Genomic DNA, 26,328 nt, shown 5'->3' with positions numbered 1-26,328 from the left:
TTACAAAAATAAACATTTGTTATAGTACGCTTTATACCCAGCCTTTTATAAACCACAGAATGCTTCTAAGGACAGAATGGTAGATGTCAGCAGCTTTCAGTGAGACCAAAAAACAGACAAGAAAGTCTCATGGACCTTAATTTGACACTGAAATCTCTTATAGACTACCCTCCTAACCCAAATCATATTATAAATGTGAAAGTGTCTTTATTAGTTTATTTTTCTTTCACGCGTAAACTATATAAATTATAGAAGAGAATAATCCCATCTTGGCCTCTAAATTTGTGAAATATAAATTAAAAGAACATGTATAATGTAATCAACTGTTATGTGTAAATATTTTTTATTGTTATCAATTTATTTACTTTTATAGTGAGTACATTCCATAAGGGATAACTATTATTTTTTATGCTGCTTTAGATTTCAGCGATTAGGTAAGTAGTCATGTACCTTAGAAAATGTCCTAAAACGTAAGTTGGTCAGAATTTGACTCCGAAGACTCCCCTTGACAGTCGACAAGGACTATGCTAGATTAAATAAATAAATAAATAAATAAATAATGACTTTATTTTCAAGCGAATTTCAGTATTTACAAACTGCTTTTCAAATTAACTCAGGTCAATTACATAATAAGCTGAAACAACATAAAATAAAGTATACATAAGTGGCTACCTAATAACTTAAGTTAATTTCTTTTAACTTCCTTTTAAAACTACTTAAGGGTAGGGTTTTAACAGCTGTATTCCTTGGGTCCAAAGTACGAGAATCCCCTCTTGCCCCTCTCCAGGTGAACCCTCGGCAGTTGCAGCATGGCGTCCTGACGAGTATGACGTTCCCTGACCGCCGACCGCAACATCAATCTTTTGTTCAGGTACGCAGGTCTACCAGTGTCAAGAACCTTGAGGACTATAGTGACAGTTTGTCTCCTACAAATCTCCTTAATAGTTAACACACTTGCTTTCCGGCGGTAACTTGTAATATGGTCAAATTTACGAATATTGTAAACAAACCTTACTGCACAGTTTTGGAGCCTATGAAGAATTGTAAGTTGTTCCTGACCCAAGCTGTAACCAAACACGGGTAGTGAATATTCAATTATAGGGAAAATAAGGGCCTGCACAAGTTGCAACTTTGCAGCCTCGGGAAGAATATTCTTCAGCCTGTAAAGCATCCTAAGTTTGCACATAACTCTACGATGTATCAACTCAATCTGGCTATTGAAAGTAAGCTCCGAGTCTATGCTGACTCCAAGAATCTTCAGCCTATCACACCTTAATAAATCAACACTATTGAGCGAAATATTTCCCATATCAGCATTTAGGGTCTGTTTACCAAAGTGCATGACCGAGCACTTTTCAGGGTTCAGCCTGAGACCTTGATCTTCTGACCATTTACTAACTGCTAACAAATCATTTCTCAGCTGAATACAAGCCTCGTTTGCCTCTGAGGGATGGTAAGATAGCAAGAGTTGACAATCATCTGCATAGGCATGCAATGAACAGAAATTTAACTGGCTGTCCAAACCTGCAACATACCAAATAAACAGAATTGGCCCCAAACAACTCCCCTGGGGAACTCCTACAGCTTTAGGTAACCATTCTGAAAACCGACCTTCAACCTTTGTCACTTGAGACCTGCCTCTCAAATACGATGAAAACCACCTCAGAGACAAATCATCGAACCCGTAAAACTTCAACTTTGCTAGTAAGATATCATGATTTACCGAATCAAAGGCTTGTCTGTAGTCCAGGGCAGCTACGACACTGCTCATTTTGTTATTTCTGGCCCTGCAGACTTCATCGACCATATTTAAAAGTGCAGAGCAAGTGCTGAAGCCTCTCCTGAATCCTGACTGAGTTTCGGACACGATTTTCTCATTTTCAATATATGAAATAATTTGTTCTGTCACGACCTTTTCCATCACCTTTGATATAGTTGGGAGTAAAGAAATAGGTCTAAACTGAGAGGCAGTAGAAGCATTTGGTACCTTGGGGAGCGGAACCACGACGCTTTCCTTCCATGCCGTCGGATAACAACCATCCATCAGTGATTTATTGATAAGGTGAGTAATTACTCCAGAACAATATGGACTTAAGCCTTTCACCATATGGATGGATATACCATCTACTCCGAAAGCTGATGAAGAAATGCTGTTTATTACTTGTCTTATTTCATACTCACTCACTTGCCTAAATTTAAAATCACTCCTGGTTTCACTGTGTGAGTTATTTTTATAAAAATTAAGCATATCTGTACTTGAGGTGTTTCCTGCACCCAATTGAGCAAAGTAAGTGTTCAATACATCTGGAGTTATTTTGCAGGTATTCGTATTATCTTGACCAGTATTCATCGCTCCTTCTCTTCGCATCGCCTTCCAGAAAGCTTTAGGATTTTTCAGATCTAAATTTTTTTTTAAAATAATTTTTCTTTGCAAGCATTATGGCATTGTTTAAATTATTTCTCAATTTGCAATAAGATTGCTTAATGGTGGGGCATTTTGTTTTTACATAATCGTTCCTCAATTTATTTTTCATTACGGTTAGTCTTTTTATGTAATCGTCACGCCATGGTGCTCTATCTTTAGTGACACGCTTTCTAACTAACGGAACACATATGTCAAAGATATTTATTATAACTTTTGTCAGTTTATCGGTCATTTCATTAATACACTTTAATTCTTTAATCTCGTCCCAGTTAGTGTTTGATGCAAGATCAATAAAACTCTCCATATCGAAATCTCGAAAGTTTCTATAGGCTATATACTTAGCTTCCCTTTGGCGTTTGTATCGAGAAATATCACAAAACACAAGCTTATGATAAGTTATCTTTCTTCCCCTTGCATCAAGCATGATTGAAGTGTCTATTAAACCTACGTGCTTAGGAACGAAGTTTTTGTCTGCAATAATGTGGTCAATAAGTGCTGATGACGAATCTGTGGTGCGTGTGGGTTCCCGTATCAACTGAGAAAGACTTAAAGAGCCAAACAAATTTGTCAGATATTTCACTTCAGCCTTAACAGGCTCAAGAAGATTAATATTCAAATATCCTGGCAAAATGACTGAGTCCACACCTAAGACATGATCAATAAAAAGTGACTGCAACAAGGAACCCAGACAAGTGTAAGGAGTTTCAGGAGGCTTATATGCTATACAGACACAAAGTTTGAGGTTTCCTATGTCAGTTCTACAACAGATGTACTCCAGCCGACTATCAATTAAAGTTTAAGATTAAAGTCGCTGGCCTGTGCTTTTGAACTAATCTACAAATTGCAGCTCTAAATTTTCTATAATATTAAAAATAGTTTTAATTAAAAAAAAAAAAAAAACGCGTGGTGCCATTGTTAATGTACTTTTAACTTTACATTTTAGTAAGTATTAGGTAACAGATCTAAAAGACAATGCTAATATCCAACTTTTAATACATATTTAAAAGCTGATATAAAACAAATCTTTGTTCAATTAGAAGAAAGCTTCTCTGATCTGTAATTTTTTTGATCGGAAAACAAGGAAAATCAGCTGTGTAACAAAAATTACGAAGATTAGAGTATATTAAAATAGCCACAAATATACACTTTTTAACATATTTTCTTGAATTTGGGAAGAAGGCAAACTCATCATTGGCGTCGAAAATATAATTCACTCGAATGAGATCTGCTTATATAGGTGCAAAATCTACGAAATTGCGTGCGAAGCTGCTACTTCTAATGGGTCCATAAATCCTGAATCTAAAACCATACGAACGCCAGAAGCTACTAATAAGGGGAATAACACAGATTTAAGAGCTTAAAGAGTTAATTTTTATAAAGATTTACGAAGCTGAGAATTTACAGTGGTTGAAATCTTCCAGAGGAGTTAGTATTTCAATGTCTGGGAGCTCATCCTCCAAAGGTTCATTTATAGAGTTCAAAATAACCATAATAGCAAGAACTTATAGATCGAGATTTCCCGAAGACCGGGACCATTCAGTTGCCAAAGATATCTGAGGGTCGATATATTCTCTTGTCTTTCGTCCTCTAGAAACTCGAATCTCTCAGAGGCTAGGAGCCGGCAACCGGAATTTACCAAACCGTTACAAAACTTAGGATGCTAGAAGCTTGACGAGCTCGGTTGAAAAAAAGGAGCTTTCAAAGTTCAACTTATCTTTACGCCTATAAATTAGAAATGCTGAGAAAGTCTGTAGCAGACAAGAAATTTGTAGTATTTAGGAAATATATAGGATTACATTGTTCAAGATCTACACTATACAGGGTTCCTTTAGGACAAATCTTTAATAGAATTTTAATTTCAGAGCAAAAAGGGCATATTTTTTCAGAGCATTAAAACCAGGGGTCAGTAACTTCATGATGCCTAAAATTCCCCAAAATAGGCCTTCTCAAAAGATAAACAGCTTTTATAGTCTGGCAGAGAGGGGAAGCTATCAAGGTTGAAACGTCTGCAGTCTTCCTGTCAGAAATGTAGAGACTGAAATTCTCTTGTAGCTGGAGACTATCAACGATTGTATAGTTTACGTAAGAAAAGATGAAATATTCATTTATTATATTGATTACAACACGCAGAGCAGTTTACAATGCGTAACATCAAATATGAGAAAAATGACTCATAACTATGTAACACTCCCTTACTTACACTTTCTTACTCTCTTCCTCTGCATTTCTGTCCTATTAAATTCTGTTCAAAAATACACAGGTTATACTGGTATCTCGCTCTCGAGGACTAGATTAAACGACCCTTGTTCAAGTCAAAGTTCACTGTGAAGAAATGCACATAGTGTAAAAGGACTTTGACAACAGCAAACGCGTTATTTGGCGTTACTTTCTTTCGGTCTACCTCATTGTAGCTATTCCTATATATTGTCTTGTAAGAATGAAAATTGTGTTTTCGCATAATTTAAATTTAAAATAAAAAATAATGTTGATTGGAATATACTGAGGAGTTACAAACGCCCTAATTGAATGAGGTTAGTCTGGAAGATCCTTTAAAGTGGAGTTTTGAAATTATTCGGTCAGGTACGTTTTGCTATTGGAAGATTCTTGTCAATGCAGGCTGGACCGTCTTCTCAATATTATGTAATAATAATTCAATGTAAATAATTCTGTAGATATGAGGTTAAATAATAAAAAGTATGAAAAGTTCTTCCATTTGTATTAGATTTCGACGGGAGTATGACATTCATACCACAATCATAGGTCAATAAAGTTGACCTGTCTTAGTTAATTGCAAATTATTTGCCTTGTTTAAGTTGATTTGTAAATTTAGTTAGTTGATATACAATATTTCATGACTATAAACATTAACATTTATAATGATTTTCCTGGATCAGGTCTGAATCGGAGAAGCCAACAGTCATTAGCAAACTGTATGCCAGTGTAGATCGTCCGTGCAGAAGCAGTGTGCCAGCGTTATTGGCATGATTATAAACAGCAAATGGTCAGAGAGCTAATCCCTTTGGAGCACCACAACACCATTTTATGATTAACTATGAATGGTTGATAATTGGAATAATTGGTGAGTTTTATTTTATCGCTAAGATATGATTTAACACAAATATAACACTAATCTAAACCATGAGGCGATACTATGGGCAATAGTAAATAACATAATATACGTGGAAAACAATCATCATATCTTCGAGATTAAATACCTACAGAAGGTTCTCAAAGCTTCAGACCGAAGGCCTCTAGAGTATTTAAATTTCTGGCTAGTTTTTACAGAGGTATCTCAGAAACAAAGTAAATCTAGAGGCAGTGAACCGTTCATCGTATTATTGTTGTGTGGAATATGATGGATATTTATTGCTCTAAAATGTTTCGAAATTATCTCTCGGCTGAAAAAAGCAGTTGCGGCTTCAAATTGCTCATGATATTTTAGAATGCAAACAACATTAATTTTACTTTAGATTCCCTACTTCTCTGAAAAGTCACCATGGGATTTCTGGTTGTTCCGTCACTTAAAGAAGTTCCTTAAAATGCCTCAATTTGAAGCCGAGAATTATATAATGCAAAACGCAACAAGTCAACTGTATTCAATGAGAGAGGCCTTTAAGACTAGTTCTAAAAGGGGCTGGAGGGCTGGAAAATTGGAGCCTGAACGAGATTATTAGGATGCATATTGTTTGTTAGAACATGTTTATGAATAAATAATCTTTCTCAGAATAAAATCGGATTCTTTTTGTACCATGAAACGTTTTTCAGACACGGATACTACATAGGTGGGTACCATGTGGAGTGGTTCATCAGATACGTGCAACGGGTGGTATATTATATAAAGGTACAATAATCTATGTATGCCATTTACAGATTTAATTTCTATCCTTCATTAGCATATCAAATTGTAGTGCAATAATGGAGATAGCAACGCATAAGCGTATATAAATCCTTCTACCTTATCAAATAAGTACGGTATAAAAATCATCATTGGGATTATATAAACATTCCTGTTTTAGATAAAGAATACGGTAATTATATTTGATAAAAACTAGAAAGCTTATATTATGTAGTTTAAAGTCTACTGTGCATATAGTCTATTGTTCTGAGGACGGAAGGACAGGTAAACCGTACTTCTATAGATACATTACATTTTTTAATTTTACTGAAGAAGCCATAATAGTATTACTTCATAGCACAACTGCTAATACATCTAATGTACAATTCATTCGCAATTTATTCATGTTTTAAAATATAACTATGATGTCTAATGTTTTGTTTCTATCTGAGTTATAATTAACAACGAATAACAAAACAATACAAAATAATTAAATTATGTGCTACTAACATATCAAATATACATTTTGGCAGTTTAGAACAGATTTGTTATTTAGATTTTAATACTAGAAATGTATAATACGAGTTTTATACAAATAATAATACAAGCATTTATTTTATTGGGTGTAAAATTATTTTCTAGTCCTACAATGCGATGATACAAAACATTCAAACAAAGAAACTCTTTTGTTATTGCATTTAGAGATCAGAAGGTGCTTTTGTAATATGATGTGTTTAAGAACTCCTCTGTAATTTTTTGGGATTTGATCTTTGGGTAAAGGCAACAAGAGTTAATATACAAATTTAGTAAACAGGCCTAAGTTGACCTTCTAACTGAGCAGAGTCGGCTATATTAGATTTACATTTTTTAAATTTCAGAAACCAGTAAAGATACTAAAAATAAAACTTTGCACCATTATTGGCTATTGCACTCTGATTTCAATAGAAAAATTAATATTACATTGTCATTTCTCGAGTTATGGTTGTATAATATTAAATTTTTCTAATTTAAGAATGAAAGAACAATAATTTTGCCATGTTTGACTTGTTATATTAATGGGGCTCTTAAATAAGAAATATAATATAAAATACAAATACATATAGCTGACGGTAAAATAAGCATTTCTGACTGATGTTTACATTACATTTAGTTTTTCTTGACACGGAGAATAAATCCCCAAAATATTACCGCAGAGTTCGTAAACACCGTATTTGTAATGAAACGTAAATATTGGTTTGTTAACATAGAAATATGACACTGAAATTTCTTACATGTATAGATTATTTTCACTGAATATTTAATAAGAGTATTTAATTGATATTGTAGATATTGTTCCAGCTTTTATGTCTTGCAGCAATAATGGGAATCTTAACTTCACTACTGCTCGGAACAACTATTATGCTGATGGCCCTTTTCTTCGGACTCGTCTTCTACGTAATATATGTTAACCGTTACTTCAAGAAACGAGGAATCCCCTTCGACATTCCGCCTCTGTCCTTGACCAGTATTATCTCAACAACCCCAATACAGAAATCATTCACCAACATGTTGGCCGAGCTCTACGCAAAACACAATGGACACAAAGTAGTCGGTTTCCTTTCCTTGTGGAAGAGAAAAGTCCTTATAGTCGATAGAAACGTGATAAGGGACGTTCTCGTGAAAGATTTCGATAGATTTCAAGACAGAGGTTTGTACTATAACAAAGATACCGATCCACTTGGGGCGCACATTTTTGCGCTCAGAGGACAGGAATGGAAGACTCGCAGAGCAAAACTGAGTCCTACGTTTTCTTCAGGTAAGATGAAAGGGATATTCAGTATCATGAAGGAATGTGGCACCGTATTGACCAACGTTGCTGAACAACTTTCGTTCGAAAATAAGCCAGTGAATTTCCAAGAGTTATTCTTCAGATATGGACTGGCTGTTATTTCGAACACTTCTTTTGGATTTGACAGCGACGCTTTGACAAATAAGAATTCTAAGATTTTTATTATGATCAACAAGCTTTTCGCACCAAAGATAGTCAGAATACTCAGGACACTAATCAGGTTCAACAATGACGTAGCTGGACTGTTTAAGATGAGTTTTACTCCGCCAGATGTCTCTGAGTTTTTTATTTCTCTTGTGATGAATGCGATCAAGTGTAGAGAGACCAGCGGTGTCTACAGGAACGACTACTTGCAGCTTATGATTCAACTGAAGCATTCTGGATTTTTGGGCGCAAATGGTGAGTGCGATATTTAGGACTAAGTATTGGTATTGGTACTTTATGTTTGATTTAAAATACAGTTCACAAAAGCTATTAGGATTTTATCCTTTTGAACGGTTTTTAACGATTGATCAATAAATCATCTTCAATCTAGAATAAGGTTGCTTAGGTCAGCGGTTCTCAAACTTTTTTGGTGCCGTACCTTCTAATATATATTGAAACCTATATGAACCACTGATTTATATACAACTAGCTGTTTCCCGCGGCTTTGCACGCTTTTCGTAAGCTTTGCCCGTGTATGTGAACTTCTGGTTTAATTGAATTATATTTACAACGCCGATGTAGAGTTTGCCTTGTTGCCACGATCAAGAAAATATGTTTATGTTTATAGCCATTGTGCACGTACATGTACTTTATTATAAATTGGTCTAACACTCAAACTTTAAGTTCAATCAGAAATGTATCTTAAAGACAAATATACATAATAACTTAGCGCCTTAAAATAGTGTTTGGCTATTTAATATACGTAAATGTCTCGTAATTACAGTATATAGTGTGCAAGCGCTTTGAAACCTTTTATCTTTTGCAGCGCCGCTTGGTGGTGAGTTACATCAATGGCCATAGCTTATAAACCTTCTCCGTGGAAAAATACGTATACATACAAATTTTCATAATGGTCTGTCTAATATTTTACGATTATATATATACAGGGTGAGTCAGAAATATGGTAAAAATATTTTAAGACGGGATTCTAGAGCTAAAAATAAGAAAAAAAATGTTATATAAAGGTAGGTCCGGAAACGCTCCATTACTGAGTAATGGCTGGCGAAAGATTTTGCTTCGTTTTCAGTTCACCTGGTGAAATCAAGTGATTCTGAAAGGTTTTTGTTCTTACTTTTTAACTCAAATAAGATGGATGTCTAAAGAAAATCACCTGAAAAATCAAATAAAACCACTCTAGAGGTTGTAGTGTGAACAGTTTTTGAGAAAAAATTATGAAATTTGCCAAAAATCTAATAAACAAAAATATCGTCTTAAATGTTTGATGTCGAATAACATTGTTAAATGACCAATAAACAAATTGTTTTTCCTAATACAGATTGTAGAGAATTTAATTCTGAAAACAACCATAATAAACAAAGTTAACTAAATGTGTAAAAAAGTTATGATATTGAACTCCTCACGTATCACACTACACAGCAAACGTTTGCGGTTTTATAATAAGGAATGAGTATCTGATTGGTAACAAGCTGGTGAAAAAATAAACATTTTTAATTCAAAATTTTATTTCTAAATACAATACAATAAACATCTACAATTGCTTTTAGTCTCACCGGAAGATTAAAAAGGATGCTCTAAATGACCTCCATTGTTCAAAATGCACGCGTTTAGGCGTCTTCTCATCAAGTTTCGGACCCATTTCAAAAACTCCAGGTGTCTGCTTAATGGTTTCTATTCCATTATAAATGTTTAATCGGAGTTCTTTAGTGGTATCTATTGGGGAAGAGTAAACTAATGTTTTTAAATGTCCCCAAAGGTAAAAAAGTCCAAAGGATTTAAGTTCGGTGATCTTGCTGGCCATGAAACTGGTCCACCTCGGCCTATCGATTGATTTGTGAAACTCTCATTTAGGTGTCCACGAACAGCCAGAGAGTAGTGCGTAGGTGCCCCGTCATGCATAAACCACATGTTTTTGGCGCATATGCAGAGGTAAATCATCAAGCAGGTTAGGTAGCTCGTCTCTTAAAAAGTTCAAGTACACCACGCCATTAAGCCTGGGAGGAAGCACGAATACGAGAAAATGATCTGCTAAGATTCCATCCCAAACATTTACTGAAAACTGATGTTGCGGGCGATTAGGTTTGATAGCATGAGGATTTCTGTCTGCCCAAATGTGGTTGTTATGGAAGTTAATGATAGCTGTTCTGGTAAAGTGAGCCTCATTGGTAAACAAAATTGGTATTCAAAAAGTTTGGATTAGCACATTTAACAGAAGCCATCGACAAAAACAACATGGGGAGCGTAAGTCTTGCGGCAAAAGAGTTGCTGAAACATGGAGTAGCTTGGACATGCTGGAAGTGGTATGGGTGTAACTGGTACTCGTGTAGTAGTATTCTCCGAATACTTGATTGGCTGACATTGAACTGTAGTGACAATTCTCTAGTGCTCTTTTCATGATAATCATAAAATTTCATTCAGTTTCATGGCCAGCAAGATCACCGAAACTTAAATCCTTTGGACTTTTTTTACCTTTGGGGACATTTAAAAAACATTAGTTTACTCTTCCCCAATAGATACCACTAAAGAACTCCGATTAAACATTTATAATGGAATAGAAACCATTAAGCAGACACCTGGATTTTTTGAATGGGTCCGAAACTTGATGAGAAAGACGCCTAAACGCGTGCATTTTGAAACAATGGAGGTCATTTAGAGCATCCTTTTCAATCTTCCGGTGAGACTAAAAGCAATTGTAGATGTTTATTGTATTTAGAAATAAAATTTTGAATTAAAAATGTTTTATTTTTTCACCAGCTGTTACCAATCAGATACTCATTCCTTATTATAAAACAGCAAACGTTTGCTTTGTAGTGTGATTACGTGAGGAGTCAATATCATAACTTTTTTACACATTTAGTTAACTTTGTTTATTATGGTTGTTTTCAGAATTAAATTCTCTACAATCTGTATTAGGAAAAACAATTTGTTTATTGGTCATTTAACAATGTTTATTCGACATCAAACATTTAAGACATTTTTTGGCTAATTTCATAATTTTTCTCAAAAACTGTTCACACTACAACCTCTAGAGTGGTTTTATTTGATTTTTCAGGTGATTTTCTTTAGACATTCCATCTTATTTGAGTTAAAAAGTAAGAACAAAACCTTTCAGAATCACTTAATTTCACCAGGTTGAACTGAAAACGAAGCAAAAAATCTTTCGCCAGCCATTACTCAGTAATAGAGCGTTTTCCGGAACTACCTTTATATAACATTTTTTTCTTACTTTTAGCTCTAGAAACCCGTCTTAAAATATTTTACCATATTTCTGACTCACCCTGTATATATATATATATATAGATAATAAACCACAAATCTGTAAAACAATGCTATTTTGAAATGTTTAATATTTTATGACAGAAGTGTTTAAGGTTTATGATTCTTAAAAAAAGACTATTCTTAGGTAAAGAGGTGCTGTTTTACCATTGCAACAAATAAAACAAAAATATATTTTTAAAGGTCACTTTCAAAACTTATATGAGATTTCAAATGTAATATAGTTATTATAAATTCAAATAATACTGTTAAACGTTTAAAAACTAAAACAGCAGAAAAAAGTCAGGATTATTGATTGGGAAAATATGATATTTTTAATTGCTTTTCTAAGTTGTTGAAAAAAATTAGGTATTACCATTTTCCATCGATATTACGAAATGGGTGAAATTTTCACATATCAACATCAAAGTTTCCTTAAAAGTACTTGCACAAATTTCATGCAACTTTTTACAAAGTTCACTGATGTCACGTAATAGTGTGTTATTAAGTAAAAGCTCATTGTTTTCTACAAAGGTTTTAAGTGAATGGAAACGTGAAACATTGTCTTTCTTGACTATACCACCTGAACAATTGATTTTTTTTATCAAATCATTAGTCTTGTCACATACTACAATGGATAATTCTATGCTACTTGAATGCCTATTAACGCCATTAAGCTTAGAGGAAATATCAGCCAAGTAAGCCAGCCTACAAAACCATAGGTCAAAAGTGAAACTATCTCGAAGCTCAAAATTTATATCTGATAAGAAAATGTATATGTCATGATTTGATTTCAGGCTTACTTTGTTTGATGCCTCAACAGATCCTGTGTTCAGTATGGTAAAGGAAGTAATAGCTACTTTATTTGCTCTAAGTTCAGATGTCTTCCATTTGAAAAAATAAGAGATTTGTCTTTAAAGTGTTCATATTTGGTTGGTGTTGAAACCCGCATTAAGAGAGATGGTCAATTGAGTGTTTAAATGACGTTTCAAGAGAAATTAAACATTTTGGCAAAGGTTCAGTAACATTTTCTGTAAGAGTAAAAACAAACTTAAGATAATTTTCATCGTAATTTTGTTTTGCACATTTGTTGTGTTTTTCGCACTGAGGAAACCATGAGCGACTATACAGGTATTAGGGTACTTATCTTTGTCAGGTGACAATGTTATTTGCTTCTTAAAATTATTGCTACGATATTTCCTCGAGACCAGTTATAACCACTTATCTATTTCTTTTTAATAAAGAATAATGAACAATTTACAACAAATAACTGTACTTTAATTAAAAGCTGAACACTCAAGTAACAACCTGGCATCACTGATGTATTATTTTGTACGTTAAGGTTAACAAAATAGAGCTCACAGTGACAGCACAACTGCGCGATCCATACGCAGTGTTGCCACTTTAGTTTTCAATGTCTACCTTCATAATAAAATGTCCCTTTTTCGGCACAATCCAAAATGGCGTATCTACACTAATGTTCGTACCATTGGCCATGACTGTACGCTTTGGTACGCGTACCACAGTTTGGGAACAGCTGTCTTAGGTAATTATAAGAAAAAGGATTTAAGAATGAATTTAACCGTGCGATTAGATCATGAACAGTCAGCTCATGTTCTGAGAGAACTCTCTTCCACCCACAGATACATAGCCTTTGTGGGGGAACTATTGCTAAATAATAGTTATTACACATTGTAAAAATGCGTTACAAAACTTATTCTTTCAATTTTGTGAAATATCTGAGGATAAATGTTTAGAATTATTGTAAACGGCCACTGCAATTAAAATTGTATTTAATAATGACACGGTTAATAATAATATAATGCAAGTAACAAACTCCTTATAGGCGGTTGAATACCGCCAGGTTTGTTTAATATATGTTAAAAATATAGTAGCGATCACGTTTATACTTATTGATGCATTGTTATAGTCTAAATTTTATATTTTATACGGCAGCCATCTCTAACCTTTACGAGTTAGCAGAAATTGTAGCGAATCAAAAATTGTTGGAATTTACTCCAGAATTCTAAAAAGTGTTCTATATAGTCGCCAGGGACAGAAAAAGAGATACAATGAAAATAAATCTGTTTAAAAATTATAATATTTTCCAAAATAAATTTGTTAGTTTGCCTGTTAGTGTGTAATAACCGATGTAAATATTTTAAAACAAATCTAAACGCCCACAATTTCTAACTTGCTATAAATAAAGCTGATTAACGAAAGAGTTGAATGGATTTATAGATACAATGTTTTACCTAAGTGTACAAGTTGTTGGAAATAATCCTATATAATGTACTCTACAGAAATTTACTGAATTTACATCCAAAATATTTTGCTTACGTCAAGTGTTTTGTATGCGGGAATTCTTAATAATGTTTAATTTCCAATGTTTGACAGGTGCAAAGATGAATTTAACAAACATGGAAGTGGCTGCTGAGGCGTACGTGTCCTTTGTGGCCGGATCTGAGACAACGTCCCGGACCATGAGCTTCTGTCTGTACGAGCTGGCGATGAACCCAGCAGTACAAGCGAGGCTTCTAGAGGAGGTCGACTCTCTCCGGGAGATATCGTATGAGAGCATCATGAACATGGAATATCTCGACATGGTTGTGGACGGTATGTTGTGTCTGAAGTACTCGCTACGTACAGAAACAATAAAAGTTTGATAAACGATGAAATATTGGCTTTTTAATTGGCTGAGAGTTAACAAAGCCAATTTCATTTGTGTCTGTCCGCAGGATATCTCGAAATAAAACTGACGAATAGACTTGAAATTTGGCTTGCAGCTTCATTTCTATAGGCAATGTTGAGTTCCATTGATAATGCATGGCGTTCCGTTGGATTTGGCTGATCGTTATCAAAAATTTAAAATGGTTGTTTTTAGTAACTATAATGGCAGCGAGAAAAATTGAAGAATAACCAAACTGAGTACAGTCGTTGACATTTTAACATGTAACGTAATAGCATTATGTGTAGCCAAGCCAAATTATCTTGAAATATATATCGATAAAGACTTCACCCATAGAAATTTTGCATGTACCTTTATTTCTATACAGCAACAATGAGTTCAATGACGGTGCATGTTTATCATGGGATTTGGTTGTGTTATCAAAACACTGGAATAATTTCTATTCTTTCTGTCGGTAGGAAATCTCAAGATTAAAATAACTAAAGACTTAACATGCTCATGCAACCTCAGCGAAATTTGTTCCGCAACACGTTATATGGAAATGCAATAAATATTAGTTAATTACTGTTCAAAGTTTACTATCGCTTTATCGTAGAGATTTATTAAAATATGAAAATAAAATTTCTATTTTACAAACGGTTTGAAAGGTACAATCTTATTATTGACTCTGATTCTTATGCGTGGATTACAAAAAAAAATGTAAATGAAAGTCATTCGGTAAATTTTTTATTTTACTTGCCCGTACTTGTGTATAACTTCTTAAAATATAACCTGTTCACTAAGAAACCCGGTTTCTAGAATTCCATAAGTAACAGATAAAGATTAGCCTAGTTGTATTACAGTAAAAAAGTTAAATTATAGTTTTGAAGTTTTTCTACTAAAATGATTTAAAGGATTATTAGTACCTCTTTTGAATGTTTAGTGAATATTAAACTACGGTTAAGCAATGGTTTGTAATATGTCAAGTCATATTAATGTTTAAAAAGATTGCAGAAACTGTAAAAGAATATACAGAAATTGCTCCGAGTAAAATATACGTCGGAATAAGTTGAAATATTTATTTTAATACTTTTAAAGTATAAGTCCATGTATATGTTACAATATAAATCTAAATGTCATAGTAACACATAATTGAAATTAGATAGACTTTCTGAATTTTAGATACTGTCTCCCATATCCAAACTTAACTATACCACAGTGAGAAAGAATTAGTGATTTCTTGAATTGCTTGGTATCTGTTAATAAAAGGATTAATATTACTTTGAAATATCAGCTATTTTGCATAATATTTAATAATGGTTAATTACTTAATCTCTGACTTTAACTATAGAGGATAAAGTGTGCATACTAATGTGTGTGTGTGTGTGTGTGTGTGTGTGTGTGTGTGTGTGTGTGTGTGTGTGTGTGTGCGCGCGCGCGCGCGCGCTTGCGTGCGTGGATAAAACAGAATATTTTTGTAGGATTACGGCTAAACAAACTTGAATAAACATAATTTCGCTTAGGCGTTTTAAATTACTTTCATGAAGATTCACTGGTTATTTTCCAATTGATGTTTTTTTACAGAAACGCTTAGAAAGTACACTCCTTTGGGTTTCTTAAACCGCGAGTGTACCCAGGATTATCAAATCGCTGGCACAGAGATTTTACTGGAGAAAGGTACTCACATGATGGTATCAGTTCGAGGGCTCCACTATGACCCAGACCTGTTCCCAGATCCGGAACGCTTCATTCCTGAACGATTCAGCAAGAAGAACAAGGGCAACATCAAACCTTATTCTTACATGCCGTTTGGCATAGGCCCCAGATTCTGTATAGGTAAATAAACACATATCTCCCTCTCTTTTAGTTTTAATTTTATATTAGTAAATGGAGGTTAGTTTTAAACTAATACAAACCTAATCTCAAACACAGTAATATTCATTTAGAGTTAATAGGTAACGGTACGTCCAGACGGTATTGGTTGAACTGGTCTCTTGCAATAAAAATATTTGTATTTCAGGTCAAAGATTTGGCAAACTTTCGGTGAAGACTGGAATTGTAATGGTGCTTCGTAAGTTCCAAGTTCACCGTTCTTCTTTCACTCCAGAAAAGATTGAATTCCACCCAAGTACTATCATCACCACTGCCTGTGGAGGGATTTGGCTTCACCTCACAGATAGGTGTGCCTCGAAAACTGTGGACACAGATGATAATCTTGGACAACTTTAAATGGTTGGACATTGGATTTAAGTTGGATTCAAGTACCACTAACGAAGACTAATATGACTAATACCAGATGGTTAATACAGTATTTTAGTTTAGTCTAATACGAGAATTTTTAGTACATTGTGAGATAGTTTAAAATACAAAATCTATTAGAATTTCATTGTTTTCCTCTTACACAAAATTATCTTTTTGTTTACTTTTTAATTTAAGGGGTAGTTACGAAGGTTTGACAAACCAAATTTTCTATACAAGAAATAGGAGACATTGCAAATTATTGCGGATGTGGCAGAATGGAGGTCGCTGAATGAGTACGTAAGTATGTTCATATTGATAAGTACTTTTTCCAAAATACTGAAAAATTTAGAGTTTCTAATAAAAAGTTAATTATAATAAATTATTATTAAATGTAGAGTTTATAAGAAAGACAGACTTTATTCTTTATTTATTTCTACCTACGAATGTACGGGAATAATTGGGCCTAAAAAGAGTTTCCATTCTATTATTCGTAAATCTAGATATTTCTTAAGCCCTGGTTATGCCCAAAATAAGTCGTCTGACAGCATTTAATGGTCCGTGAGAAAGCTATGTGTAAGTCAAATACTTATTTTAATGGTGATAAGCTAAAACCAAAGTAAAGAGTAAAACATGAATATTTCATGAAAATAAATAACCTGATAAAGGTGCATTCATATGAAAATAAAAGATTCAGCCCTTTGATTGAAGCGGCTGACAGAATGTAACAAAAGTGCCAAACAAAGTCCATAGTTTTCTTCCATAGATTATGAACCATATATATATATATATATATATATATATATATATATATATATATATATACAGGGTGTACATAAAGTCCTGCACGGGTATAATATTTTCTGAACGATAACAGATAAATCAACAAGATTTGGTACATCAATACTACACCTAAAAATCTACTTTTTGAAGGAACTATCAGTTTTCTGTAATATCATGGGGACGTCCCGCAAGGAGTCGGAAGGAAATCTTAAATAGGAGCATAGGTCAATATGTCAATAGTTGTCCTCAAGGGTTACAAATTTGGTCCTAATATATTGATAACGGGGAAAACCTGATAACAGTAACAATTAGAAATCTGTTATCTTTGGGTCGCAGTTAGGACTTTCCTATTAGCCAGTCTATTCATAGTAGGCTATTCTAGTCTTGTTTTAGTAGTGCTGTCCATCCCGCATAGGTCAATATGGACATCATTCCAAGGGCTTATCTAGCAGAGTTTAATGCCGCAAACCGCACTCAAAAAGATTGATCCAGTACGAAATGGCGGCTGTTCAAATGTTTTATTTAAAAAATATGTTTACTTACTGAATGTTTTCAGAGTAAATGTTCGAATTGTGAATGTTCGGCTGCCTCTCGTGAAAGTAGTCATTAAATAAATGGCATGCTTCCTCGTGTGATCGTCTGTTATTTCCCCAACCAACCATCATAAGAAGTGTTATACGTTCACGTTCGTCAAGCGACATAGTGTAGTTGAAGAACTACAAGCAATACGACAAACTCTTTTGTACTAAAGCGCACTGATAGAAAGGATGGACAGCACTACTAAAACAAGAAAACTAGAATAGCCTACTATGAGTAGACTGGCTAATAGGAAAGTCCTAACTGCGACCCAAATATAACAGATTTCTAATTGTTACTGTTATCAGGTTTTCCCCGTTATCAATATATTAGGACCAAATTTGTAACCCTTGAAGATAACTAACGTCATAATTCACTTCTGTACAACTGACAAGCATAATGTAGTAGTTAGCTGCAGTATTCGTTTGGTTGCAGTTTTGTTTTAGTGGGGTTATGGCTACTAATAAAATGTAACCAAGTAAAACCTTTGAACAGCCGCCATTTTGTACTGGATCAATCTTTTTGAGTGCGGTTTGCGGCATTAAACTCTGATAGATAATTCCTTTAAAATGATGTGCATATTGACCTATGCTCCTATTTAAGATTTCCTTCCGACTCCTTGCGGGACGTCCCCATGATATTACAGAAAACTCATAGTTCCTTAAAAAAGTAGATTTTTAGGTGTAGTATTGATGTACCAAATCTTGTTGATTTATCTGTTATCGTTCAGAAAATATTATACCCGTGCTGGACTTTATGTACACCCTGTATATATATATATAGTCAACACAATGAATACGGTGAGAATGTAAACCATATTAAGTCTCTAGAACTTCCTATCAAGAACAATCACACGGATGAATAGACAGACAAGCAACAAGAACAGAGAAGTTCCTAGTAATATACGAGTACAACGAAGATTGAATGTGAAAGTATGTTTTTTAAATTTCAATACAACTTATTTTTAATTTATTAAAGATTTTGTGATTCTTCATTATATCTCTTCGATTCTGCCAGCATATTTTAGTCAGGATGTTAAAACCAATTCTATGGTTTAGGTCAGCTAATTGATAATTTTAAGTTTGGACAACTTCATTTCCGGATCCAAACCGAGCTGATCCCTAGTATAAATATATAAAACTACTTCTTTATCTATTTTTTAAATGTTATACACTATAATTCGAACAAGACATATAATTACTAATATATCATTAATGTTATGCAAAGCCCAAACTTTTTACTTACAAAATTGCATTTTGATTCCGTATTTATTTATATATGATGTTTTTATTTTTTAGTTAATCAATAATTAATCATATTCATTAAATGAAATAATTAGGGGTGGAGTCTTGTTACATCTTGTTGAGTAAGTGTGGTGGTGGAGTTGGCGAAGGGGGTGGTAACCGCTCCACATCGCCTGCAGTCTAACCAGAACTGAGAGTTGTCCAGTGAAAATCCGTTTTGATGCGCCCGAGGTTCTTAAAGTTACGCTTGAGAAATATTTAAAACTTCTATCAACTGAGATGTATCTTTCAGATTATGAACTAAAAGCGATCTAAATCAAATATAATATAATAAACTAATCGGGCAACTGAGGTTGGTTTGCATTAGCTAAAGGTTAAATATTGTTACGTTTCCTGCCTTTTTATTTACATAATTACACATTAGTGTATTGCATTAATATCTGTTAGTTCTTAAACACACGCAAGTTGAAATTTAATATTCTCATCCCTTACCTCGACCAATATTAATATTATTTGTGTTAACAGAAATCTTACATTTTGCTACAAGGACATTGTTCCTATATTATACAGGATTTTATAATACACACGTTGTATTTATAATACTAACCATTATTCAGAATGCTACCAGTTTTTAATATTTAGAAGAAGCCTAAAAACCAAAACCTGTTGATTATACAAAACTTGGTAAGGTTATATATTGAAATCCTAAAAAGATTTGATTTAGAAAATTTTATTAGGGAGGGTTTACGATGTGAATGTTCTTAGTATAGAATAGTGAACCTTCATTAAGTATAACGTTCAATCGACGCAACATAATGTAAAGTTAATCTAAAGTTGGATTGGTGTAAAAGACAAGAAAAGTGTGAACTGTTTTCACCAAACTTTTCACTGAATAAACTCGTCACCACCAAATCCGTCAAATTTCAACGGTTTTCATTAATCAAAATCTGCTCTATTGTCTTAAAGTTGGCTATTGAAATGGTTTCACTTATTTTTCAGGTTTAAAATAACGCTTTAACGCAATTTATTTCAATAATAACAAATTTACAACATAAATGTAAATTTTAATTATTTTCTAACATATATTATCTATCTAACAATAATTATTATCTAACAAATAATACATTATTTGTTAGATACTGTTTCTATTCCACAACACAATGTGTAGAACTAAAGTATGCCCGCCTGAACCAGAAGAGGTTGAAGTATTGTTAATACGAAAGTGTGGTATGAACGTTCTACAAGTGAATATGAAGATTAAGTTAGTTAGAGGCCGGGAGAGAGACAGGGAAGTCCAACATTTTAAAGCTGCCAAAAGACGTAACTTACATGTGGCCGAGGCTGCCAGATGGCAGAACCTTTATCAAGGATTGATAGCTCCCCCCCTAAAGGCATGGAGCAGCCAGAGATTGAGATCTGCGAGAGGCTATGACCTTCTGTATACCAGGAACTGCCAGGCGCCAGGAGCTTCTAGATGTCAGGAACTGCCAAAGGACGAGAGCTATCCGAGGATCTGCCTGAGTCCTAGGAGTGGCCAGCTTGCCAGATGGAGAATGTTGCAAGCGGCCGAGTGCTCAAGTGACCAGGAGATGTCAGGGGCTCAGACTGTCACAGAGATAGGGAGCTGCTAGATTCTGTGTGTCCGGACCACATTTTAAGATAAAGTGAGATTATAGATTTAAATCTTCCATGCAGATTCAGCGAAGCCTTTTACAGGCCATATGGGACTGAGTTGTAAAAATCCATATAGTTTGTAAAAAAATACTATAAACGGGTATACCAGCAACTAAGTAAATAGATGTGTAATTTTTACCTGTGGAGTTGAGTGAAATAATACATTTTTGAAATGTTCTCAATTATTTTTAGTAAAACTTTTTTTGCAATAAATATAAAATTAAATTGAGTATCACAATAAAATAATGGAGAGAATGGAATTTGAGATTAGTTATGGATTGTTTTATGATATCTGAACGCAATTAAACAATGCTTTTTTCACATACGACTTCCGTTGGAGTTGTCCATATATTATTTGATTATAAAAATACTAATTCGTTTTGATTATCATGTGAGTAATGGGTAAACACCTCATTATTTATTGGTGCTTCCAGTAATAAATCGTGACATATATTCCTCCAAGTAGTTTTTTTCTTTACTTCAACGCTAAGGATATGTGCAAGTCTGTATATTCGTACAGTAACATAATACTACAATGAAAAGAAATACCATATCTGTATTTGAATAGATATTTCTTAATGTGTAAACTGTAGCTTAAACAAAGTTCTGAACAGAAAATACGGTGCAATAACAAGTTGTTATAATTCAACCAATACTTTAGTGTTCTACTGGAGAAATATATAGCATTTAGAAGCCATGAAAAGTCTATTAAGAGTACTTAGCTAAGCCCAAAGAGAAGATTCTCCATTGATAACGTTTTAATTAAGACAGGCCGACCCTACATTCTGATAATGACCTGATAGTGTTCCACACAGATTGTGCCTTTGGCCTCGTCGAACCAATTAAAGAAACTTTTAAACTCTATTGTTCAAGATCACAATGATTGCAAGATACTTTAAACTTAGATCAAGGTTTTTATTAATCCGATGCCATAAAAACTTTAACGACAGAGTATTGTTACAATATAGTTTCAAGTCATCGTTGAAAAAATAAACATAATTTAATGACTCAATTATTAAAGTCCTTTAATTTACGTTGTGCTATTAATGGTCTAGGGATTACTTATCGTGCTGGTTGAAAAACTAATCTAAAAAATTAAGGTTTCAACGCTGAATAATACTCAATTACTAAGCAAAATATCAAAGTGTCATTACATTTCTGGATCACTAAAATATGCAGAAAACTCCTTTATCCACCATAAAACTTATTTTATTGCTCCATGAAATAATAATAATAAAAAAATATCTATCCCTTCAAATAAAAGTTATATCGATCAGGAACTGCTCGTCATGGGTACAAACTGCTTGCAATATTCAAGAGTCTCTGAATCGAAGTGGTTGGACTACACATCTTATATTACCACTGGGAGCCAATAACGTAATATGCCATATTTTAATTGGCTAAATTACATTTATTTATCATTTAATAACTAAAGGCTAAGGGACATATTTTTAATATATCCTGTACTAGCATTGAAAAATTATTGAAAAGGTTACTCTATTGTGTTAATACTAAACAAAATGTTAGTTAAATACTATTTACATTCTGTAGAAACGTATGTCTGGGATAGAGTTAGGATAACTAATGGATTTAAATTATTACATATAAACTCTGCAAAAAATGGAAAAAGTAAACAAAATAATTCAGCAGATCTAAAGCTGAATGCCAACAAGAAGAGACGAATTGAAGGGACTGATTAATTTAATAGCTTTCTTTTTATTCCGGATTTTACATCCTCTTAATTTGTGGACCTTAAACATCTCAATCTAAGGATCAGTAAGTAAGGGTAGTATATATGACTCAGCTACTCCTTTTCAATTTCCGAAAGGTGCGAAATGCTCTCCAAGTGGTAAAACTAAAGTTTCCTTCTATATGTTAATTAGTTCGTGAAATTATAGTACATTGAGACAAGAATAGGTTAATTTTAAACGACGTGCATTAAAAAATTGTAATATTTGATACGCAAATATATAAACTGTATTTGCTATTTCAGTCGTTAACAAAGATCTTCTTAATTCAAATCTGGATGAAAATAATCACCAAAACACCACTTAATAATAATGTTTATCAAAGAGCTCAAAATGATATTTTAATTTGGAATGTATCAATGCCAAAGAGGTAAGGGTTGCTTATTAAGAACCAAAACAATTTTCTAAGTCTTGAGTTACTAGAGGTCATAAAGCACGGAATAGCGACGAATTGGTGTTGCATGATTAAGACCTTATAGCATATTTGTACCTTCATGTCCGCGACGTCGAAACGAAGTTAAAAAATATAAGATTTTGGGAATATTTGTAGAGGTAAGAGAGAGATTTCAAGTTTATTGTTTAAACTGTGGCTAGGGAAGACCAAAAAAATTTTCTAAGTCTTGAGTTACTAGAGGTCATAAAGCACGGAATAGCGACGAATTGGTGTTGCATGATTAAGACCTTATAGCATATTTGTACCTTCATGTCCGCGACGTCGAAACGAAGTTAAAAAATATAAGATTTTGGGAATATTTGTAGAGGTAAGAGAGAGATTTCAAGTTTATTGTTTAAACTGTGGCTAGGGAAGACGATATATTGTTGATGATTTTGTTCTGCATTGTCATGAATTGTTTGAGATCCTAGAATTGAACGAGTTCCTGTAAAAATGAGAATCAAGTGTTTATAATTTGAATGATTCGCAAAGGCTTGTGTGATTGAGAATAAAAATTTCGTTTCCACGAGACAGTTATTATGAACCAAGATTATGGAAATCAGATTATGATCGAAGAAAATGGAGTAAGGTTACCAGCACAGCTGAGGAAGTTGCATGGGTCAATGGTAGGTCTAACAACTCTACGTCACAGAGTCGGGAGATTCTCAGTATATACGGCATACCCATATACTAGGTTTACGCTGATAACTATATAATTATGTCATAAAATATACAAATAATAATTAAAATAGTACTTATAGTAATACTATTAATGCACTTAGAATAATTAAGCTGTTTGAACTTTGAGTTGAAATTTCCATATTTTTATTTTTCTGATTATAAATTCAATCGATGAAGGGGATCAGGGAGAAAGGTATAGTGACTGAAAAAATTATATCCAGAAAAATATGTTTTAAATATCTTCCCCATTTTATAACAACAAGTTTACGTAAACCATTTACTTCTAGCTTTTTATCAACAAACAGAAGATGCATTTAAAACAAAAGTTTACAATGTCAAAAAAGAATGCATAAAATAGTGCAATTAATAAGTCTGAAAAATAGCATACGAAAAAGTCAAACTCGTGCAATATGTGTGGGTCAATACAATGTATAATTTAGTATATTAATATTTTATGAAAATTTTATCCCATTTAAAATGTTAAACCCCCTCATTGAAAACGTACAAAACATCCTAGATTTTAGTGAAAATTGGATGCAATAACCTTTATTTATTTTTATACTATAAAGTTTTTTTTATTTGATGAACGCTCCAAATTTCAAGTAAGCAGCTGAGGAAATCCTATTTAACTTTTATTGTATATCCAAAGGTATTGGTTGTGTATATAAAATAAAATAAAGAAGTGCTTTACTCTTAAGCAAATTTTCTCTCAATGAACAGAAATATAGTGATTTTGAGGATTGAAGATTCATTCAAAGTTTTTGTGTGGGTTCATTTACGTAAGAAATATTTTATTTTTCTGTTTAGCTGATATCCTGTATGGGCTGGAGTATGAAAAACATGTAAGCCCATTAAAATTCATTATTTAGTAACTTTATAAATAAGGCAGACTCTTCAAAGTATGTGGGCATGGACACTAATAAAATGATTAAACAGTTGATCAAACCATCACAGCTCACGTTTGAATATACATTTTCAGTACCCTTGGCATCCTTCCCATGTTCTTATAAACATGTGGCTGCATACAGAAAGAAAATGCTTGCATACAGAAAACAACAAAAGCTGGAGTGTTATATAATATTTGAGCGTACAAGTTCTTGTACAATACTCTGAGTTGACACACAAAAGAGATAAGAAAGCGTGAGATCTGTGTCAAGATCGGGTTCCAATGTGATCAAGATACTATTTAATCACAAGTCTCGGTCAAGATTTTAAAGTTTTTTCGTACGGCTTGATGACATGATTCTAGAAGCAGTTGTGAATTATTTCCAAATAAACATTGATGCATAGTTAAGACTTTGACATATATAATGTTGTAGGTTTTTTTTTTTTTTTTTTTTTCCTTTGGGATATTGGGGTGGATTCCTAGATCCTCACACGTCAACCTGAGCTTATTGTGTGCCCCTTTGATGTTAGAGGGGTAAGCCTATCTTCGTGCCCTTAATTAGGCTAAGAAGCTTTTCCCCGATACTAGCATCTGGTTCGTCGCCTGGTTGTTTATCACCGAAAAGAGCCCTTCTCCTTGCTCCCAGTCTCTCACAGTCCAGTATTATGTGTTTTGCAGTCTCTTCAGACTTATTGCAGAGTCCTACACTCCGAGTCCTCATTTCGTAAACCTAGAGTGTTTAGGTGTTTCCTGAAGTGGCCGTGTCCAGTGATCAAGGCAATCACTTGCTTAACCCGATCCCTCCCCAGCCCCATCAGCCATCTGGTGAATCCGGAGCTAGAATCGGCAAGCAGTCTTTTGCCGAGTGCTTGTCCTTGGTGACTCTGCCACCGCAAGCGGTGTCTTCCTGGACCATTTGTTTTATACTTTGATAAGCGGCTGACTTGCTTATACCACAACTCGGTTCTGGACCGGTGTATGGCATTGCTTGCTCCGCTTTTGGCAAGCCTGTCGGCGCATTCGTTGCCACCTATGCCTGTGTGGCCCGGTACCCAACCAAGACGCACACAGTTGCGTGATCCAAGCTTGCAGAGAGTGTTAAAGCACTCCCACACAAGCTTGGATGAAATGCTGTTGGAGTCAAGAGCTTTAAGAGCTGCCTGACTGTCTGACATTATACAGATGTTCATTTCCTGTACCTTCTGGTGAGGCCTAGGTTGGCACAGGCTAGGATACCATAGATTTCGGCTTGAAATATGGAGCAGTTCCGACCCAAACTGCCGCCTAAGGGCAGTTCTAGGGGATTGACTAAACACTCCATATCCAGTTCTACCCTTAATAAGCGAGCCATCCGTGTACCAGAACAAAGCTCTTTCTTATTGTTGGGATGTTATCTTGCGATTTCCACTCATCTCTGGAGTAGAAGTCAACAGAGAATGGCTTATTGAATACGAACTCCGTTCTCATTGTGTAGGAGACCATTTCGAGAATAGCGCTTGGGTTTACAGCTTCAGTGATGGCGCCATGGCTCGCGTTAGACGCGCCATTCCTCCACAAGCCAGCAACCATCAGCCGATAAGCTGACTTACGCGCTTCAGCTTTTATATGAACATCAAGAGGTAGAAGTCCTAAAGCCACCTCGAGGGTCGCTGAGGGACTGCTCCTGAAATGCTCCGGTTACAAAGATTGTGCCAAAGCCTTTGTAAGCTTTCAAGCTTGGCTTTGGCAGTTACCTGATTCACCTTTGTCCACCAGACTAATGAACCATAAGTGATTTGAGGCCTTACAACTGCTTTGTAAAGCCATAGTGCTATATGGGGTTTTACGCCCCATGAGATTCCTGCAAGTCTCCTGGACGTCATGAGCGCCCACTTTGCTTTGTGCAGGATATT

The 26,328-nt window shown here is 34.3% G+C and overlaps 1 protein-coding gene across 1 annotated transcript; it reads left to right on the top strand.

Annotated features, from left to right (window-relative positions):
- Positions 1 to 6,476: 6,476 nt before the first annotated feature.
- LOC124354848 (probable cytochrome P450 6a14) lies at positions 6,477 to 16,554 on the top strand. Its single transcript, XM_046805603.1, has 5 exons — positions 6,477 to 6,545; positions 7,615 to 8,487; positions 13,903 to 14,121; positions 15,758 to 16,009; positions 16,194 to 16,554. The coding sequence occupies exons 2-5, from the start codon at positions 7,620 to 7,622 to the stop codon at positions 16,400 to 16,402; spliced, it is 1,548 nt and encodes a 515-aa protein (XP_046661559.1). The 5' UTR covers positions 6,477 to 6,545; positions 7,615 to 7,619; the 3' UTR covers positions 16,403 to 16,554.
- Positions 16,555 to 26,328: the final 9,774 nt, after the last annotated feature.

This window comes from Homalodisca vitripennis, chromosome 2 (assembly GCF_021130785.1).
Source record: "Homalodisca vitripennis isolate AUS2020 chromosome 2, UT_GWSS_2.1, whole genome shotgun sequence".
NCBI lineage: Eukaryota > Metazoa > Arthropoda > Insecta > Hemiptera > Cicadellidae > Homalodisca > Homalodisca vitripennis.
The sequence above is the reverse complement of the archived record's forward strand: the minus strand, read 5'-3'. Positions and strand labels throughout refer to the sequence as shown.

Excerpts from the sequence above, each read along its gene's own strand:
- LOC124354848 (XM_046805603.1), top strand. The coding sequence starts at position 7,620 with ATGGGAATCTTAACTTCACTACTGCTCGGAACAACTATTATGCTGATG. Across the intron at positions 14,122-15,757 it reads TCTCGACATGGTTGTGGACG|AAACGCTTAGAAAGTACACT; the intron begins GTATGTTGTGTC and ends GTTTTTTTACAG. Across the intron at positions 16,010-16,193 it reads AGGCCCCAGATTCTGTATAG|GTCAAAGATTTGGCAAACTT; the intron begins GTAAATAAACAC and ends TTTGTATTTCAG.